Here is an 18,807-nt window from a genome sequence, read left to right on the forward strand (position 1 = left end):
TTGTTTGAACTTGAAATGCTTCTATTTTCCCTGCGAGATGAACTGGATACATTGCAAACGTCTTAACGGATGTCAATGAAAAATTTTAGTCATTTCATTTCATGAGTTCTAAATCAAAAAATTTCATGGACTATAGCCATCGAATATCGACAAATTTTGAGTTTATCTATTTTTGGACTCGTTTAAACTTGAAAATGCACTTGTTTTCCTCGCGGGATGAAGTAGATACATTTCTTACATCTTAACAGAAATCTATGAAAATTTTTGGTCATTTTGTTTCAGGAATTTTGGATTACAAAATTATCATGGACTATAGCACACAAAAATCGGTAAAATATGTGTTTAGCTAGTTTGGTACTCATTTGAACTTGAAAATGCGTCTGTTTTCCCTACAGAACACACAATATACATTGCAAATGTCTTAATGTACTTCCATGAAAAAATTTTGCCATTTAGTTTATGAAATGTGAATCACAAAAATTTCATGGACTATAGCACACGAAAATCGGTAAAATCTACGTTTACCTGCCTTGGGGATTGTTTGAACATGAAAATGCTCCTATTTTCCCTGCGAGATGAACTGGATACATTGCAAATGTCTTAACGGACGTCCATGAAAAGTTTCTGTCATTTTATTTTGGGAATTCCGGATCACAAAAATTCGATAGACTATAGCACATGAAAATCGGCAAAATCTGCGTTTACCTGGTTTGGGGCTCATTTGAACTTGAAGATGCTCCTATTTTCCCTGCGAGATGAACTGGATACATTGCAAACATCTTAACAGACGTCCATGAAAAATTTCTGCCATTTTGTTTTGGGAATTCCGGATCACAAAAATTCCATGGACTGTAGCACACGAAAATTGGCAAAATCTGCGTTTACCTGCTTTGGAGCTCGTTCGAACTTGAAAATGCTCCTATTTTCCCTGCGAGATGAACTGGATACATTGCAAACATCTTAACAGAAGTCCATGAAAAATTTCTGCCATTTTGTTTTGGGAATTCCAGATCACAAAATTTCATGGACTATAGCACACGAAAATCGGCAAAATCTGCGTTTACCTACCTGGGGGCTCGTTTGAACTAGAAAATGCTCCTATTTTCCCTGTGAGATGAACTGGATACATTGCAAACGTCTTAACGGACGTCCATGAAAAATTTCTACCATTTTATTTCGGAAATTCCGCATCACAAAAATTTCATGGACTATAGCACATAAAAATTGGCAAAATCTGTGTTTACCTGCCTTGGGGATCGTTTGTACTTGAAAATGCTCCTACTTTCCCCGCGAGATGAACTGGATATATTGCAAACGTCTTAATGGACGTCGATGAAAATTTTTGCCATTTTATTTTGAGAATTCCGGATCACAAAAATTCCAAGGACTATAGCACACAAAAATCGACAAAATCTGCATTTACCTGCCTTGGGGCTCGTTTGTACTTGAAAATGCTCCTATTTTCTCTGCGAGATGAACTGGATACATTGCAAACATCTTAACAGACGTCCATGAAAAATTTCTGCCATTTTGTTTTGGGAATTTCGGATCACAAAAATTCCATGGACTATAGCACACGAAAATCAGCAAAAAATGCGTTTACCTGCCTTGGGGCTCGTTTGAACTAGAAAATGCTCCTATTTTCCCTGCGAGATGAACTGGATACATTGCAAACGTATTAACGGACGGCCATGAAAAATTTCTGCCATTTTATTTTGGGAATTCTGGATCACAAAAATTCCATGGACTATAGCACACGAAAATCGGTAAAATCTGCGTTTACATGCCTTAGGGCTCGTTTGAACTTGAAAATGCTCCTATTTTCCATGCGAGATGAATTGGATACATTGCAAACGTCTTAACGGACGTCCATGAAAAACTTCTGCCATTTTGTTTTGGGAATTCTGGATCACAAAAATTCCATGGACTATAGCACACGAAAATCGATAAAATCTACATTTATCTGCCTTGGGGCTCGTTTGTACTTGAAAATGCTCCTATTTTCCCTGCGAGATGAACTGGATACATTGCAAACGTCTTAACGGATGTCCATGAAAAGTTTCTGCCATTTTGTTTTGGGAATTCCGGATCACAAAAATTCCATGGACTATAGTACACGAAAATCGGCAAAATTTGCGTTTACCTGCCTTGTGGCTTGTTTGAACTTGATAATGCTCTCATTTTCCCTGCGAGATGAACTGGATACATTGCAAACGTCTTAATGGACATCCATGAAAAATTTCTGCCATTTTGTTTGGGGAATTTCGGATCACAAAAATTTCATGGACTATAGCACACGAAAGTCGGCAAAGTCTGCGTTTATGTCCGTGGGAGCTCGTTTGAACTTGAAAATGCTTCAATTTTTCCTGCTTTGAGGCTTGTTTGAACTTGAAAATGCGCTTGTTTTCTCCGCGGGTTTAACTAGATATATTGCTAACATCCTAATAGACGCCCATGAAAGATTTTGCCATTTTGTTTCACGAATTGACGATCATAAAAAAAATCATGGACTATAGTACATGAAAATTGACAAAATTTGCATTTACCTTCTTTGGGGCTCATTTGAATTTGAAATTGCACCCATTTTCCCCGCGGAATGAACTTGGTACATTGCTAACGTCTTATTGGATGTCCATGAAAAATTTTGACCATTTAATTTTGAGAATTGACGATCACAAAAAATTCAAGGGCTACAACACATAAAAATTGTCAAAATCGGCGTTTACATGCTTTGAGGCTCATTTGAACTTGAAAATGTGCTCGTTTTCCCCGCGGGATGAACTGGGTCTATCGCTAACGTTTTATGGACGTCCATGAAAATTTTCAGTCATTTTATTTTGAAATTGATGATCACAAAAAATTTATAATATATATATACATATATCCACCTTATATGATTCAAATCAACCAATTAAATTAGAGAAAAATAATTTTCAATCGTCACAACTTTTCTTTTCTAAAGATATAACTCATAAAAACACCATAATTCATAACAAGAAACAAGAGATTGCTCTTCGACAAAAAATTTATAGATTTCTTTACAAATTACAAATGTTCTCTACGACAAGTTTTAAATACTTGAAAATTAAAACTGAAACATAGCAATATCAAGTTGCTTGTCGGATAATATTTATCACTTTACTATAATCTTCTATGATTTTGATACATATCTAATTTTGAACTAAAACTATTGAAAATTATGTTAATTATTACAATTTAAGTCCAAATTTGGTGTCCTAGAATTTAATGCCTATCATTTTCTTTGATAGTATAATGTTTGACTAAAATCATATTTATATTCAATATAGTTCCAACAAATTGGGAATTCTCAAGAGAATATCCTTGAATATAAATATTGAATAACTAAAAAATAGTTTATTCACATTGAGGAATAAATATTTTCTATTTTAATTAGAGTTATTATTAACCAAATGGAAAATCATATATCAAGTAATTAAAAATGTATTTCAATGGCATCAAATCACTTATAATCAAAATTATGTGAAACACATTGACTCGATTAATTCAAATGCACATCGTAGAAAATTTATCATAGGAGTATTTCGTTGATCTCTATCGAAATGACTTCATTTTCAACGTTTAAACGCAAGAATTCTGATTAGAAGAGAATTTTCTTTTTACCATTTTACCATACCCTATGATAATTATATACATAAATATATGTTTTAATACTTGAATTAAAAGAAACATTATGTCAATTGTTATTGTTTAGGTATAGTAAAACCTATTTCTTCCCACAACACTCTTTACCTCCCAAGTTATTCGATTAAAAAAACTAGAAATTATATAGTTTAGTTAGGTTAAATTTTTAAATTTTATGTAGAGATATGTCAACTTATTTTATTTTTTATTTGTCTACTTTTTTTTATATATATTTTGATCTCTATAAATAATATTTCTGACTCCGCAATTATCAGGTAAGTGAAAGTAGGCAATCAAGAAAGAAGAGAACTATTTTTTCAAACTATGATAACTATCACCTAAGAAATAGTGGCTTAATTGGCTTCAATGAAATGGACATTACACATTAATCACTAAAATGGTCAAACAAAAAAAAAGAGTTGCCTTAAATACCAAAGTTAAAATTTACAAAAAACAAATAAATATTTATTACTTATTGAGCTTTGATGTGCTATATCAAGAAAAAGGTAAATACAATATAGGGCTAATTATTGTCTTATTCCTTCTTTTGTGTATATAAATACTAACAAAGGATGAACACAAAAAAAAAAATATGTGAGTTTTTTTTTGTGTGTGTTTTTATCTAGTGTTCGATATTCGATTTTGAGGTCGTATCTAATTTAAATTTGTGTTACATAACATACATTAAAGAGGTAAGCCACTACTAGAAGTGAAGAAATTTCTGAAAAAATCGATCAAATATCTGTCGAAAATATTATTAACGAATCATATTCTAATGAATATCCTAACATGTGTGAGATAGTTTCTTTTTTTAACATGTGTTCCGATAACATATGTTTACTATATCTTAGGAGTTGGACGCGAAATCTTTAATTACTAAAGAAAAAATCATGTTCATTCCATCACAATCTTTCGTGAATTGTTAGTTTTGGAAAGTTAAGGGGTAGTTGTGCTTGAAAAAAACAAAAGGTAGTGAGTTAGGTTAGGTTTCATGTGCATTGGGCCCTTTATAGTGGGAAAAAGTTGTACAAGATTCAATAGAGTTGTAGATATACAAATGCTAATATGGAAAAAGGTTAAAAAAGAAAAAAAAAGTTGGAGAGTGTACATCTAAACACCTCAATTAGATCACTAGCAACTTAACACTCAACCTCATTCTCAGTATGTCTCGTGGATACTCAACGTTGATGTGACACACAAATTTTGAAGATGTTTAAATAATCAAAGTGTTCAAAGTCGAAATGTTTTATAAATCTAAATAAGTGAAGTTATGAAAAATAATTTTACAAAGAAATGAAAAAAAAAAAAAAGAGGAGAAATATACAAATAAAAAGATACAAAATGGTAATGCTAATAAGCAAGAAAAAACTAGCCTTCCCCTCTCCAATTGCCTGACTAATCTTTACATGTATGTATGATATATACAGTGAAACATTCTCATGTTGATGTACTTATGAACACGGATACGTAGAGATGTACGCGTAGTATGATTTTATCGAGGCTTTTAACGTCTCTAAAATACCAACACTTACCTCCTTCTGCTCCCCAGCTCGCCAAGACCGGTGTCTTGCATCATTGCTACAAACTCATTGTAATCAATGCGTCCATCCTGAAATATCGATAAGGGTACATTAAGTTTGAGTTTGAGCAACGATATCTGAAGAACTACCACGTTAATCCCTAGGCTTAACGTTGCACGATTCTGCAAAGATATTAGAAGAAGTTCAAAGAAAGGGGACAGAGGGACGTACATTGTCTTGATCAACTTCACGCATAAGTTCTTCGATGGGGATATTGCTCATCCCGAACTTCTCACAAGCTTGTTGGAGCTCGTCCTTTGTGATGTACCCGCTACCATCTTGATCGAAATAAGAAAAAGCAGCATACATGTGATCTTCCTTCTGAATTTTATTTAGATGGAGCATAGCTGCTATAAACTCGCCGTAGTCAATGGTACCACTATTATCAGTATCTGCCTGCAATTGCACAAAGAAGTTCGTTTGAGAGTGCATCAAACCCCGACCATCTCATCAAAAAGCTTAAACTGTTAGAGAAAACACATTTCAAATCAATTAGATTATGTCTCAATGATACGTGTATATATCTTGAAGAACGAATATGTACTTGATTAGGCACCCTGATACACAAAGGTTTGTTGGGGCGTTGGTCGAGTCTACAGCTTAAGTTCTCCTCGTGTTATGACATAGATTCGATTCCTAACTCTAGCAATACCTCAAGATCTCGAATACTGATTCCTAACTCGTGTAAATGCTATTTCAAGGCATCTAAGATTTATCGTAACATCATCTTTTTCATGCAAGGAATAGAAGTTCGTAGACAAAATAGAGAAATTATTTACTTACCGCTTGCATTAAACTAGTTATTTCTGAATCCTTCAGATCCGCACCTACTCGTTCCAAACCTTTCTTTAGTTCCTCCAACGTAATATTTCCACTATTATCGGTATCTATCATTTTGAACATTTCCTTGAGTCCTGCAATTTCCTCTGCAGACAGGCTTTCAGCAATAACCTATAAATAGCGGAGGGATTGGTCACCGACAAAAATATTAGTTAGAGGATCACAGTGTTCAAAGGCTATGTTGTTCGGACTCTTAAAAGCTGCCACGAGGTGCATATTTGGAGGAACTAACACGGTGAGGCAACATCTTTGGAGATTAGTCCGAGCAACAAAGTGTAAAGGTCCTACGAATTAGAATAACTTACTCTAACTGCTATCTTTTTTAATTTGTTCATTGCAGAAAATTGATTGAGACGAGTCAGAACAGCGGAATCAAGAGGCTTATCTGGAGCTACACCGCCAACACGGACCCATGGGTGACCTGATATAAAATGCAGATATTTGGCACATTACGGATAAGTTTTACCACGGTTCTATTCCAAGAATGAAATGCAGACTCTACGATCATATTATACAAAGGAGAAAGGACGATAAGTATCACAGTCAAGGATTAATGAAACATGACGATGCTACGAGCATAAATGAAAATTGTATCTTACAAAGGACTTCATGAGCTGTTAGCCGCTTTTTCGGATCTCTCACGAGCATCTTTCTGACAAGATCTTTTGCACTTTCTGATATAGATGGCCAAGGTTCTGATACAAAGTCAAGTTCCCCTCTTAAAACCTGTTCAAATATTCCTTGCTCCGTCTCTGATTCATAACAACACGATACATGTAAGATGGACATGATCATGTTAGCTCCGAGAATGATATAATTAAATCAATAAGGATGAGATTCACGAGATCGGACCTTCCCAAAAGGGGGGAACTCCACTTAGTAAAATGTAAATGATCACTCCAGCACTCCATATATCACATTCTGAACCATAATGCTTACGCAACACTTCCGGAGCAACATAATAAGGGCTTCCGACAACATCAGTGAAGATTTCACCTGGGGGCACAGAACTTTTTTTCTTGATCAGGTGTCAGCTAATGAAACAGCTAGAAAAAATAGACGGATAATTACTCTAAAAGAAGAACAACGCACGGCCTACAACAAGGATTCGACAAACATCCATTATAAAATAAGCTTAATGTGAAACAAACAAAGAAAAGAAAAACATGTTCCTTATCTAAGTCGCTCGGACTTGGGTGCAGGTGTCTAATATGGGTGTAAATCTAGAGGTCGGATCCTTCATGATCTAAATTTTAAGATTTTAGGATACAGATACGAGTATGCAGATCTAAAATTCGTGGGATCTAAAGCATATCTACACAATATTGCTTTTGCTTTGTTGACATAAATGAGATCATAACATTTCCAGGAAGTACTGAATATCTATGTTGCTCGGACTCTTCAAAAATGTCAACAAGTGCGTGTCGGATTCGCCAAAAGTAGTGTATGTTTGAAGAATCTGAGACGGGTGCGGCATCAAAAAGGAAGAATCCACGCAACTAAGCCGAATAGATGATAAAACCAATAAGCTAGATCGACACCTTTTAAAAGAAAAATGTTTGCAAGTAGACTACCTGGCTTGAAGAATACCGATAACCCAAAGTCGATTGTCTTCAAGTGCGAATCTTCATCCTGGTTGATAAAAAGAAAGTTTTCGGGTTTGAGGTCCCTATGCATGACACCCATGGAATGACATGCTTCCACGACACCTACAATTACCCTAGCGAGTTCAGCTGCCTTCTTCTCACTGTAATGTCCTCTCTGTAAAATCCTGTCGAAAAGCTCCCCACCTGCACAAAGCTCCATCACGACATGTACTTCAACAGCATCCTCATAAGCCCCTACTATTTGTACCACACTAGGATGCCCTGCCAAATGGTGCATAATCTGAATCTCCCTTCTTACATCCTCCACATCCTCCTCGGTATTCAACTTCCTTTTAGCAATGGACTTACACGCCATTTCCCTTCCATGTACCTGTTACGATTTTTTTACCGAGAGATTGTATCATTTTCCGTCGTTATATAATGCCACACATTCAGCAATTTGAATGAATATGATGCAATAGGTAACAACCATCCAAACAAGCGGTAAGAAACTGAATAATCGAGTGAATCAAGGATTAGATTCCTCTTTGCAACTAAACAACTAATTACAACAACATACCGAGTGTAGTCCCACAAGTGAAGTCTCGGGATGGTAGTGTGTACGCAGACCTTACCCCTACCGTGGGAGGTAGAGAGGTTGTTCGGGAGTGAAGAAACTAAGACAAAATACTACACAAGACATGACAAAGCATACTAAACGAACAGTAACAACAACAAAATATAGTGTTAGAAATCAAATGAACAAACTACGACTACGAGTACAGAAGGATAAACGATACTAACAGCGTTCAACTATACCTTATCCACACATAAATACGTAGTCCCGAATTGACCTTGTCCAAGCTTCCTCCCTAAACTATAAATCTCCTTCAAATTACCAGTTTTTCTTCCCAAAACAGAGTCGATTTTAAGCCCAATGCTCGATACTCGCTTAACATGACTAGGTTTATTCTGTTTCACTCCTTCCACTGGCTTATTACTAACGTTTGGCGACGAGTTCTTCTCATTAGTATCATTTCCACTAATCTTAAGGTGTGGGGGTGGAGTACTCTGAGTACCACCAAATCTATTAGCATCATTTCCATCTACATTCAACGACGAACCAACCGATGAATGTTCTTGAGTTTTATGGGAATTTGAGTCCCCTTTATTTGCAAGAGGTAAATGTTGTTGTTGTCTTGTTTTCCAAACAGCTGCTGTTACTGATTGCAAGAACCCATTGTTACCCAATTTGGGTCCTATACATGTATTCCCCATTTTCTTACAATCAAATACTTTTTCTACCTCGTCGAGAGGTAGTGTTAACGTCTACGACTCTGTATACATACACTCTACCCTCTTCAGACTCCAGACCCCGATTCTTGTTCTTGTTCTTTCAATCAAATCCTTACATTTTCTCATTAATTCCCCCAAAAAAATAACCCCTTTCAACAAATCTATAATCTTTTACCCCACAAAAAGTTAAATTCAAGAAATAAAATACTTTCAAGAACCTATAATCTTTTACCCCCAATACTAAATTCAAGATTTTTTTTTCTCTTTCAATTTTTTTTTTTAAAAAAAAAATTCAAAAACCTATAATCTTTTAACCCCAAAAATTTAATACTACCCCTAAATTCAAGAAAGGAAAAAAAAAAAATTGCCCCCAAAAATATATATATTCAAGAACCCTAAATTAAAGATTTTTTTTTTTCTTATAATCAAAATCCTAACATTTTCTCTTTAATTCCCAAAAACCCCTTTCAAGAATCTATAATTTTTTTGCCTCAACAAATGTTAAAAACTTTCTCTAAATTGAAGAACCCTAAATTTCAGATTCCTTTTGGAATCTGAAATTCAAGAATTCATCAATAAAGATGAGTTCTTTTTTCTTTTTTTTTGATTTTTTCTTTTTTTGAAGAAAACAAAAAGAGAATTGAGCTTAGTCTAAAAATCAGCCTCAAAATTCGAAAAAAAAAATTTAAAATAAATTAGGGATTAAGAGAAATTAGGGGAAATATTAAGGAAAAATATTTGGGGGAAAAAAAATTAAGGAAATGTAAGGTGGTAAAATGGATTGTTTAATTTTTGTAAAGTTCACTTTCATGCATGCATGCGTACGTACATTTTTTTTCCCTTCAAAATGTGCATCGTTTCGCGTTTTATATCCAGAAATACATAAATAAACGCACAAACTTATTTTAAGATAATATGTCAACTTTGAACGTACTTAAAATATTCCAATTTGTCACCATTGTGTCTCGTGGTCACCCAAGACTGACGTGGCATAAATTTTGGCGGTATTTAGATGGTCATTTTGTAAGTTCGAGTACTGTTCAATAGGCACAATAAATATGTCTAGATGTGCATACTCAAAGTTGGAGCATTTACTTGCCAACTGAGATCACCAAGTGTTATGAACCAGCCTCGGTGCAATGTCGATACTTAATTACATGGATGCCACACAACTAATTATTGGGCTGAGAAGAAGCAACATAATCGTACACGTTATTACAAGAACTTATGTCTGATGGATAGTAAAAATTTCTAAAAATACTTCGGTTTTCAAGACCGACTCTTTCAACCGCTCAGACATCCATCCCCTTCGCGCTTCGCCCGCCCTATCCATCCGCGCGCTGGCAGGTAGGGGCTTATCTATGTGATTCGCTACGCTTGCCTGCGCCTATCGGCTGATTCTATTGCCTGCATTTCACTAGTGAATAATTTTAAGTTAGGACAAAAGTTCAAAATCATCCGTGAATTCTATTTATGCAATTAATCATTAATGATCTGCGTCCATTATTTATCAAGTTAGTCCTTTTGACCCGTCCAAATTTATCAAGTTCAGTCTAATATGCTCATTTCACACCCCAATAGGCGCAAAGAAGAGTCGTTTTCTAACCAGTGGAGGATGCAACATATAAGTTGCGGGTTCATATATATGAACTCAATATTTTTAACGCGAAGCATAAGTTTTATGGATAAAAATTTACTGAAGCTGTAATAGAAGGTAGGTTTGAACATATGGTTTTAAATATACAACGAGTTCAAAACCAAAAATATTATAGATTAATCCTATAAAATTTAAATTCTAAATTCGCCTCTACTTATTTCTAACAATAAACTAGAAAGAGAGGGGCTAAATTCATTGTGAAATTGAAGCCTATTAAGTAATTATTCCAATATATATTTAGAAAATATTCACTTATTAACTTTATATTCTAACCCGCTCAAATTTCAATCTGTCCATTTGACACCTCAACGTACACTAAGAAAAAACATTCACTTTAGTTTCGTTACGGTATGCTTTGATATGCTATACAAAGGATTAGTTTGGGAACACCGGTAATTCAAAGCACCATGTCTCAACTGGATATAGGCTCGGATTGTGACAATAAACTAAATAAATTAATATATGTTAAATAAAGGTTACAAATTATACTAATTACCATATACATTTAAGAAAATATCCATTTTATAACTCTCTATTTTAAGTCGCCCAAATTTTAATCCATCTATTTAACACCATAACATGCACCAAAAAACCTCATCTACTATAGTCCATAACAATATATATATTAATTCTCTATTTCAATCCGTTCATTTATCAGCTCGACGTAGCCTAAAAACAACCATCTTCTAACAATAAACTAAAAAAAGAGAGGTGCTAATAGTAATCACCATATATACTTAATAACAATCTATTTTTAAGCATAACCACAAAAGACAAAAACCAATTTTTTATTAATTTTTTTGTATAAATACATCCCTTACTTTCTTCATAATCATATGATATTTGATTATCTCCATTGTTTTTTCTCCTCTCCAATAAAACAACAATAAAAAAAAAAAAGAGGAATAAAAAACAATGGCTCCTCTAACAAAAATAACATTTCTTGTTATTGCAATTTCCTTCTTCCTCACAATTCCATCAAATGCATTTGATTATACATTAAAAGTAGCTCTTTCTACTCCAATTACTCCAAAAACTCCTATCATTCCAAAACCCAAACTTCCAGCACCAAAGGTCGTTGCTGTAAGTCAAAACGTACCGGCATTTGTTAAGGCGTCATTGGTTAGCACAATGGCCAAGACACAAGATTTTATCAAGAATGTAATTGATAAAAGATTGGCTTCAAGTGCACCAATAGATCATTACAAAAAAGATTGTTTTAAAACATGCAAAGAGGTGTATGAAGATGCAATTGATTCAATGAAAAAGGCAACACAAGATGTTAAAGAACTAAATTATTACAAAGCAAATATGGATATTGGTGCATCATATACATACCTTGACACTTGTCGTGATTGTATTGTTGATACAAAAGATAATGAGCCTGCCTTTGAACAATTTGATAGGTGGGCAAAAGCAATTGCTAGTGATTGTCTTAGCAAAGTTTCTAAAGAATACTATAAAAATTAATAAACATTATAGTATTCAAGTTTAGTGTTTTAAAAGTTATATACATCGATCGATCGATCATCTAAAAATATTTACCAAGATGAGATTTGTAATCTTAGCTTGAGAAATAAGGTGGCACTAATAATTTCTTACACTTGCGATGTATTTTGTATTGTCTTGGTGGACAACATGAGAAGGGAAAAAAAGCAATATTTTTAATTTATATGTTGTATTTTTCTTTTGATTTTGTTCAAAAATATCATTTTTGTATATTCAATAAACTCTTCAATGATTATATCTCATGTGTCCATATTTAAGATTATAAGATTTAATTTTTTAAATAAGATACGCAAAATAAATAGAATGAGATCAGATCTCTATATAACAATCTAGAATTAACGAATAACTTTTTCTTTGAAATGAACTTTTTTTGTGTTATATTTTCTCTTTCTGTGATAAACTTTTTATGTTACCTCTTTATAACATACTCAAATATTTACATTTTTTTTATTTTTTAAATATATATATAAATAATAACCAAAAGTAGTTTATTCACTTTTTATTGGTGACATAAATTTAGTGAATTATGTAATAAGTTCTAACAAAGGAATTTAAAATGTCAAATGATATTATAGATATATAACATGTACTAACTATAACATTGACCTAACTTCACCATTTTAACCTATCTAAATTCTATTCAAGTCGTTCATTTGTCTCTCGATATCAGGCAATTGAATTAAGTTATCTCGAAAGACCTCGAAGATTCCACTTAAGTTTAAAGAGACTCTTCCATGAAATAAATCTAAAAGAAGAGAATGTAGAGATGATTATATGCAATTTTTCAGTATGAACAAGAATTCCTTTTGGTGTGACACCAAATCATAGAGCATAGTTACAAAGAGAAACTCGAATTCCTTCTCTCGAGACCACGAGTCCCAAAAATGTCACCGAATCAAACCAAAACTCACATTTAGAAAATTTAGCCTACAACTGACGTTCTCTAAGGATAAACTTCACAACTACAACTGTCGAAAAGAAGAGCAATACTTATAAAAGAGGGACAATGTGCATTTGTGTAAAAGGCCAGATTTCCAGAGTCAAACCTAGAAGAACCAGGTCGTGGAGTCACTTGCTGACTCCACGCCCTGCAGCCAAGTCTGATGCACGTGTGTCCAATTGAGCCCGTCTGCAACAGTCACATTCTGGAAGCGAAAAAGCAAATTATAACAGGCTTTGGATTGTAGGACAACAAAAATTGCAACGATCCTTCAATAAACTTCACCTTTGAGCTTAATAAGACTGTAGTTATACAACATTGTCTCTCTTCACCTGTAAGAAACAACGTATTTTAAGATATTACAATAAACATAGCAAGAGTCGAAGAGAAAGGAGATGTAAATCATCTTAGTAATTGGATCATTCTCGCAGAAAATAAGTCATTTCCATAATCGCTTTGGTTAAATATGATCATAGTTTCATTAGTCTAAGTAATTTGGGGCACAGAATCTGTCATATGAATGAAACGATTATCTTCTTGTTTTTGTTATTATCTGTTGTTTCTTGTTCTACTATTACTTCTTGTTCAGGATAACTTTGGATTGTTTTTCCTTTAAGCCAAGGGTATATCAGAAACAGTCTCTCGACCTCTGAGGTAGGGGTAAGGTCTACGTACACTCTACCTTTCCTAGACCCCATTTCGTAGGACTACATTGGGTATGTTGTTGTTGTTGTTGTTTTGAAGGCTACAGGAACTGATGCTATAAAATCAAGTCAGAAGAGACTAGAAAAGAAGAAGTAAGTCTTACGAGACAAAAGACACTTACCGCAAAGCTCCCATTTCTTGAAACTTACTAGCCATGAATCTGAACCAACCCGTGTAGGTAAGACTTGATCAACCCAAATTCGATATTGTTTACCCTTTTTGTCGCCATGACACTTCTTCAATGTATTTACGCATTCCTCAAGAGATTTCTCAACTCCAGACGGGTGCACAAAAGTACCAGATGGTCTCTGCAGCAACAAAAAGAGTTGGCAAATTTGGATTTTCAAGTGAATAAAAAGGCATTTCGAAACAACCAAGACAACAACACAACAGTAGTCGGTAGGTATAGGGTACGTACACAAACTGCTTTCAGGTTCGACAAGTAAAGGTCAGAATTCTCTATCTCTCCACGCCTCCATTTCTCGAAAAACAGGTAAAATTTGACGAATTCATAAGCAGGAACAAAATTCTCCATCTTACTGTCTGACATATCGGTAACGTCTCTAGGAGAGGTACTTGGTCCCAGGTTGAAACGCCCAATGGCTTGTATTATACCCGCAGCACATCTCTCTGTTGCATGAATTACTTTCGGATTATCTTTCGCATTTGCAGCATGCCATTGTAATAATTCCTCCTGTGCATTCGATACCTGCAAAGTGAATATACAATTTTAGAGCAATTCTGAACTCAAAACAACAACAAACTCATGGAGTCTCATATCGGTAACGTCAGAGGTAGGGAGATTGTTTCCGATAGACCCTCGGCTCAAGGAAAAACAGTCCAAACTAGGCTAGAAAAAGAAGCAACGGGAGTACAAGAATCAACAGATCATAACAAAACAACAGATAGTAGCAAAACAGAACAATAAAACAATACGATAATCGAGGTACAAGGAATCAACAGATAGTAATTAGCCACTAACCATCACACCGTAAACATCCGGGATGCTGAAAAGCTCAGCATCATTTCCAGAGTCACCACAGACAAGCGTGTTGTTTGGTAATTTCCCCTCACTCTTTAATTTCTTCAGCAAATACACGAGTGCTTGTCCTTTGCCAGCACCTTGCGGCAAAATATCTAAAGCCATCCCTCCACTGTAAATTAATTTGACATCAAGCTGATCACAAAAATACAAACATTAAATATCAGAACAAAAAGAAATCGAAACCTTATCAAAGTTTTGCTCACTGCAGCATTGACAAGAAAGACATGCCATCATTTTGCTATTGTCGCATCGTACCCCACGTTCTTCCAAGCGTTTGGAAAGAGTTTTCATTATATCTTGAGCCTTGTCTTTTGGAACGTAGAAACTGACCTTGTGAGGTCGTTGCTCCGTTTCTGACTGAAGTGTGTAAAGAAGTTTATATATGAGACATCAATTACGATAACAATATTCAACATACAAACTGGTTTTACACCGAATATCAAAATGAGTTATTGGTGAAAAACACATCTAAACTATCACTTTTCACGAGTTTCACACCCCAATACCAGTTGTTCCTTTTTTCTACCTAAACTATCATCATCTATGTATTAAAATTTAAAACACACCTCGGAGCTGATTAGACTAACTATCAGCTGTTAGTTGTTGTTTCATTTTCCTACCTGAACTATCACCATCTACTCAACTAGGTGAGTTTTTTAATACATAGACGGTGATTGTTCAGGTGTGAAACTCACAAAAAAAAAATGATAGTTCAAGGTGTGTTTTTGATCATTATCTCAACATAAAATGATGTAAACATCTGTATGTACCTGAAGTGTGAGTTCAGTAAATTTTTTCGTTTCCTCTGTCACTATTTTCCGATCCCATTTGTCATTTAAAAATGCTTCCCAACCATCATCTGGCAACATAGAGTTCCCATATGTTATTTCAGTCCCGACAGACATAATGGTAATATCTGGAGTTAGCATGGGCTTCTCTTTTCTCAACTCCTTATAAAGTGTTGGCGATCTCCCAGTTGAGAACACTAACAAGGAGTTTTCGCGGTAATTGGCTTCCCATAAAGCATTGAACCTAAGCAGAGAGAGGTTCTCGGGATCATGATGATCAATCTGTAAAGAAAGTCTCATGCAAGTTACAGCAACATAATGAAGAAAAGGTTCAAAAAAGCCACCAGGAGCATGTCGGATTCTCCAAAAGCAGTGCATTTTTGGAGGATCAAACATGGGTGCGGCAAAATTTTTGGAGAATCCGAGCAACCTAAACTACAACAACCCACCATTGTATAGTCAAGATCTGAAACTATCATGAGACGTGCTGCACTGGTTAGCCGATCCATGGTTGATTTAATATTAGCTTCACTCTGAAACAATACAAAGAAATCTCAGTCAATTAGTTCGTTTGCTCGTTTTTGTTATGTGACATCCACTTAATAGGTCTGAATATATCTGAATGATTAAGATTTGTATCATTAAGAGATATCTCCTCTCTGCTCCCCACGAAGGCCTCTTTACGTACAAAGGCATCTCTACCTCATAACGGCAGAAGTAAAGTCTACGTACATTTTTTACCATTTTCAAATCCTACTTGTGAATTATACTGGGTATATGTTGTTGTTGTCGTCCATTTAAACATTTCTACAAAAATGATACTTCACAAATTCCATCCGTTCAAAGCTATCATTATCAACTACTACCACCGGGCGTGGTCAACGATTATCAACTATCACCATTATCAATCACTACAATTAGTCATCGACTCGCCACTATTTACAATCATCACCACCAACCACTATAACAATAACAACCGCTCACCGCTACCAACAATCACCACCATCAATCATCACTATATATCCCCAACCACCGTCATCATTCACAACCATTAGCGCTCTACTATCAAACACCATCTCCGCAAAATTACCACCCACAACACCGCCATTAACTAAAAAGTGTACACTTACTGTTCATTTCAACACTTTTATTCAAATTCATAACTATTTACCGCACTTCACATGACTTATCAACTACTCATTCAACTTCAATTTATTTGTATAACTTTCCTTTTTCAATCCGTTTCAACAAACAATCCATCATTCATTTTTTCTAGTAACTCTTTAATTCTAACTTTATAACTGACATATTTAAAACCACAAGATACAGCATTTTCTTTTACTTCCTTAAATTTCGTGCATCCAAATCAGATAAACAAATTATAACATAAACAATAGTACTTCTAATCGAAACTAAATCATCACAAAAATCAAAACACACCCATTAAACTTTCATCCCTAAAATCTTAATAGCACAGTTAATTGACTATCTGAACTTCCCCACCCAATTCAAAAAAAAAAAAAATTACTCAGTAAAAAAGAACAAAATGGGTTACCTGAAATGAAGTGAAAGAAGGGATTTTGGGAGTGGAGCAGCAGTTGCAGCAGTGATGGAAACCTGAAAAATTGAATCTTAGCTTAAGAGAAGGCATAGATTAGAAAAGGAGAGTTAATTTTTGTACTTTACAAAAAAAAAAATTAATTCCTTTGGGCTTCTTTTGTAAAGGCTAAAGAGAGAGCATCTCAAAAATACTAAGATGAGATTCTTTTTAAAAGTGTATGATATATTTCTTAATTTTATCATTTGGATCTGATATATTTTCATTATAAAAATGGCTCATATATGCCCTTACTGTTATACAAACGGCTCACATATACCCTTCATTTAACAGAAGTTAAAAATTAGTTTAAAAATTATATTTATTACTTCTAATTTTTTTAAAAAAATTATTTAGGGGTATATATCATTTTTCTATCAAAGTTCAAGGTATATTTTAATTTTTTTCATACATAAATTATTTTTTGACTTCTTTTATTATAATTATTTGAGTTTCTTATTCTTATTTTGTTTTTTTTCTTTCATTCCTTAGTTTAAAGAAAAAAATAAACTATTTTTTTTGTGTATTGTAATTTAATTTCGTATTCGAAAAAAAAATTTGGCCATCTACAATAAGTTTTACAAGAATATTAGTGAAACATAAATAAATTTGATTATCAAAATAATAATTATAAATTAGTTATTGAAACAAAAAAAAAGTAAAAAAAAAATATGTTTGACTAGGATTAAATTTACTCATATGCGATTATATTTTTTAGAAAAAAATAATAAAAATTTAGATTAAAATTATTATTTTTTTCATTTCCGTTAGAGAAAAGGGTATATGTGAGCCATTTGTTTACAAGTAAGGGTATAGATGAGCCACTTTTATTACAAAGGGTATATCAGCTCTAAATGACAAAGTTGAGGGGTATATCAGATCCTTTTCCCTTCTTTAAATATATCTTCAGTTATATTTTTAGGATATTAATGTTCAAGTCGTTCAAAAACTAAAGTATATATGTCATTTACTCTAACAAAAGATTAAACACAAATAGATAATTCAATCTTAACTATCAATTTAATATTTAATAAATGTTGAATCGGTAGATAAGATTATGACACGTATATATCTGTTAGTATAAAGGGTATATATGTTCTAGTTTTTGGACGGCATGGGCACTAATGTCCCGAAAGTATGACGGATGATATTTGCATACTTTTTACGACAGTTCAGGATATAGTTGTTTTTTTTCCTTTTATATATATACTTCCTCGGTTTCAAAAAGAGTGATCTAGTTTGAATTCGTACGAATTTAAAAAAAAAAATTAAATGTTTGTGATCTTAAATTAAAATTATATTATATTATATTAATATTACATATATATAGACAGAGAGAACGTTAATATGTCAGCTTAGTTGTGTGCTTATTCTCGTATTGAGTTGCTTGGCTTACTAATTTAAGCACGGGGTCTGGGGTTCGACTGAGGCAAACAACATTTTCTAATTTATGTTTTTATAATTTTTACTTATTTGAAGCTTTTGACATTTTGTATTATATAAATATATTTCATATTCATATTTTAATCATTTCATCTTTTATTTAATATAAAAATTTTGTTAATTTTTAGATTTCATCTTACATAAATGATTTACTTAAA

The 18,807-nt window shown here is 33.7% G+C and overlaps 3 protein-coding genes across 4 annotated transcripts; 1 reads left to right on the forward strand and 2 right to left on the reverse strand.

Annotated features, from left to right (window-relative positions):
* Positions 1-4,890: 4,890 nt before the first annotated feature.
* Positions 4,891-9,730, reverse strand: LOC101250538 (calcium-dependent protein kinase 20-like). The gene is made up of 8 exons (XM_004228584.5): positions 8,489-9,730; positions 7,658-8,060; positions 6,936-7,079; positions 6,683-6,835; positions 6,389-6,504; positions 6,027-6,194; positions 5,415-5,639; positions 4,891-5,272 (listed from the first exon to the last, which is right to left on the reverse strand). Exons 1-8 carry the CDS (start codon positions 8,945-8,947, stop codon positions 5,192-5,194), a joined length of 1,749 nt encoding a protein of 582 aa, XP_004228632.1. The 5' UTR covers positions 8,948-9,730; the 3' UTR covers positions 4,891-5,191.
* Positions 9,731-11,510: 1,780 nt separating this feature from the next.
* On the forward strand, positions 11,511-12,222 carry PMEI (pectin methylesterase inhibitor). The gene has a single exon (NM_001316931.1). The coding sequence runs from the start codon at positions 11,538-11,540 to the stop codon at positions 12,090-12,092; it is 555 nt and encodes a 184-aa protein (NP_001303860.1). The 5' UTR covers positions 11,511-11,537; the 3' UTR covers positions 12,093-12,222.
* Positions 12,223-12,877: 655 nt separating this feature from the next.
* Positions 12,878-17,410, reverse strand: LOC778279 (sucrose-phosphatase 1). 2 transcript variants are annotated; one of them, XM_004228568.5, is made up of 9 exons: positions 17,165-17,410; positions 16,059-16,142; positions 15,592-15,891; positions 15,077-15,178; positions 14,759-14,953; positions 14,195-14,485; positions 13,898-14,084; positions 13,357-13,403; positions 12,878-13,276 (listed from the first exon to the last, which is right to left on the reverse strand). In XM_004228568.5, the coding sequence occupies exons 1-9, from the start codon at positions 17,258-17,260 to the stop codon at positions 13,178-13,180; spliced, it is 1,401 nt and encodes a 466-aa protein (XP_004228616.1). In that variant the 5' UTR covers positions 17,261-17,410; the 3' UTR covers positions 12,878-13,177. The 2 variants fall into 2 exon arrangements, with proteins under 2 accessions (XP_004228616.1, XP_010315846.1); XM_010317544.4 differs by having other exon boundaries at positions 15,050-15,178; positions 17,165-17,362.
* Positions 17,411-18,807: the final 1,397 nt, after the last annotated feature.

This window comes from Solanum lycopersicum, chromosome 1 (genome assembly GCF_036512215.1).
Source record: "Solanum lycopersicum chromosome 1, SLM_r2.1".
Taxonomy (NCBI): Eukaryota; Viridiplantae; Streptophyta; class Magnoliopsida; order Solanales; family Solanaceae; genus Solanum; species Solanum lycopersicum.

Coding starts and splice junctions, on each gene's coding strand:
- LOC101250538 (XM_004228584.5), bottom strand. CDS start 8,947: ATGGGGAATACATGTATAGGACCCAAATTGGGTAACAATGGGTTCTTG. Junction 8,061..8,488: donor CGTATTTATGTGTGGATAAG/GTATAGTTGAAC, acceptor AAATCGTAACAG/GTACATGGAAGGGAAATGGC. Junction 7,080..7,657: donor ATCGGTATTCTTCAAGCCAG/GTAGTCTACTTG, acceptor CTGTGCCCCCAG/GTGAAATCTTCACTGATGTT.
- PMEI (NM_001316931.1), top strand. CDS start 11,538: ATGGCTCCTCTAACAAAAATAACATTTCTTGTTATTGCAATTTCCTTC.
- LOC778279 (XM_010317544.4), bottom strand. CDS start 17,260: ATGCCTTCTCTTAAGCTAAGATTCAATTTTTCAGGTTTCCATCACTGC. Junction 13,404..13,897: donor CAAGAAATGGGAGCTTTGCG/GTAAGTGTCTTT, acceptor TGTTTCTTACAG/GTGAAGAGAGACAATGTTGT. Junction 13,277..13,356: donor CAGTCTTATTAAGCTCAAAG/GTGAAGTTTATT, acceptor TTTCGCTTCCAG/AATGTGACTGTTGCAGACGG.